This window comes from Raphanus sativus, unplaced genomic scaffold (assembly GCF_000801105.2).
Source record: "Raphanus sativus cultivar WK10039 unplaced genomic scaffold, ASM80110v3 Scaffold3844, whole genome shotgun sequence".
Lineage (NCBI taxonomy): Eukaryota > Viridiplantae > Streptophyta > Magnoliopsida > Brassicales > Brassicaceae > Raphanus > Raphanus sativus.
Window position 1 is genome coordinate 1 of NW_026619148.1, and position 2,147 is coordinate 2,147.

The following is a 2,147-nucleotide window of genomic DNA, read 5'->3' on the forward strand; positions in this document are numbered from 1 at the left end:
AAAGTAATAAACACAACAAACACCATGACGAGAAGGAAGGTGAAACTTGCTTTCATCGTCAATAACTCCTCGAGAAAAACAACCTACAAAAAAAGGAAGAGGGGCTTGCTCAAAAAAGCGCATGAGATATTCACTTTATGTGGGATTAATGCCGGAGCTATCATTTACAGGCCCTCCGTTGAGGGTAGGAACTTGCCAAGAAAATTGACCGGACAAAATAATTGGTCAATCAACAGGAGTTTGTCCAACAGAGGATAACCAAAGCCGATAAACTTCTGCTTAAGAAGAAGAAGGACAACAGGGAGGTTAACCTCACGGAAGATATGTATCGATTTCTTCAGATTGGACAGTTAACTATTCCAGCCGGGGGTCATAATAATCTCCTGCTCTAGCCAGGGATCTTAACGATCTAGGTTATCTTGTTGACAGTATCTTAACAGTCTTAATCGCAAGATTCAGATTTTAGAAAGGGCTCGGATGTGGAGATGGGTGAATCTTTATAGACTGGAAATTAATATTTTTTTTTTGTTTTTACTAGTCATAAATTTAAAATATATTCTCAACTTAAAAAAGATATATTTTCTTTTGTTTCATTATTTATAATAAAAATCTGATTTATTTGTTTTATTGTATTATACTTATGGAATAAGTTCATATAAACCTTTTATTTTTTTCTCTATAATTCTTTATCTTATTTTATTTTTATTTTATTTTATTTTAATTTTATATTATTTATTTTTTATTTTTTTATTTTTTTATTTGTATTTTATTTTATTTTATTTTATTTTTTTTTTATTTTATTTTTTTGTTTGTTTTGTTTTATTATTTTTTACTTTTATTTTTATTTAATTTTATTATTTTTTTATTTTTAGGGTCATATAAACTATATTTGCAAAAATTTATGGTTACTTTAAAACAAATCATTGCAAATATTTGGGACAACTTCTAAGATTTGGTTCTTCATAATAATTTTTATCGACAAATATAATGAGGACTGAATTATAACTATTGAAACATTTAATAATATTACCGGGCCGATAAAAATGTGATTAATATATTTGTCGACTATTCAGTCATATATAGATAATTTAACTCAATAGTCCACAAAAATATTAATCATATCTTATTGGCAGGTGATTATTCTTTCTGTTTTTTTACTTCATAAATCTATATATATATTCCCTACTTAAAAGATAAATTTTCATAGCCCTCCATCACTATATAAGACACTCACATCCCTGAACTCAAAACACAGCGCACACTACACAAAGTATTAAACACAACAAACACCATGACGAGAAGGAAGGTGAAACTTGCTTTCATCGTCAATAACTCCTCGAGAAAAAACAACCTACCAAAAAGGAAGAGGGGCTTGTTCAAAAAAGCGTATGAGATATTCACTTTATGTGGGATTAATGCCGGAGCTATCATTTACAGTCCCTACGATCCTACCCCTGAGGTGTGGCCCTCCGTTGAGGGGTATGAACCAAGTGATTACTACTTTTTAGAACTTGCCGAAATTGACCGGCACAATAATATGTTCAATCAACAGGAGTTTGTCCAACAGAGGATAACCAAAGCCGATAAACTTCTGCTTAAGAAGAAGAAGGACAACAGGGAGGTTAACCTCATGGAAGATATGTATCGATTTCTTCAGATTGGACAGTTAACTATTCTAGCCGGGGTTCATACTAAACCTGCTCTAGCCAGGGATCTTAACGATCTAGGTTATCTTGTTGACATGTATCTTAATAGTCGTAATCGCTTGATTCTGATTTTAGAAGGAGGCTCGGATGTGGAGATCGGTGAATCTTTATAGACTGGAAATTAATATTTTTTTTGTTTTTACTAGTCATAAATCTAAAATATATTCTCAACTTAAAAAGATATATTTTCTTTTGTTTCATTGTTTATAATAAAAATCTGATTTATTTGTTTTATTGTGTTAGACCTTATTCAATAAGTTCATATAAACCTTTTTATTTTTTTCCCTATATTTTCTTTTATCTTATTTTAATTTTTTATTTATTATTAATTTATTTTTATATTTTTATTTTTATATTATTTTAATTTTATTTTATTTAATTTTTTATTTTATTTTATTTTTTTTTTTTTTTTGTTTTATTTTATTTTTACTTTTATTTTTA

At 28.6% G+C, this 2,147-nt stretch overlaps 1 protein-coding gene across 1 annotated transcript; it reads left to right on the forward strand.

The window, feature by feature from the left end:
• Window positions 1-1,291: 1,291 nt before the first annotated feature.
• Window positions 1,292-1,819, forward strand: LOC130506973 (agamous-like MADS-box protein AGL80). The gene has a single exon (XM_057001665.1). The coding sequence runs from the start codon at window positions 1,292-1,294 to the stop codon at window positions 1,817-1,819; it is 528 nt and encodes a 175-aa protein (XP_056857645.1).
• Window positions 1,820-2,147: the final 328 nt, after the last annotated feature.

Bases quoted from the DNA above. Each gene is read 5' to 3' on its own strand.
- LOC130506973 (XM_057001665.1), top strand. From the start codon at position 1,292: ATGACGAGAAGGAAGGTGAAACTTGCTTTCATCGTCAATAACTCCTCG.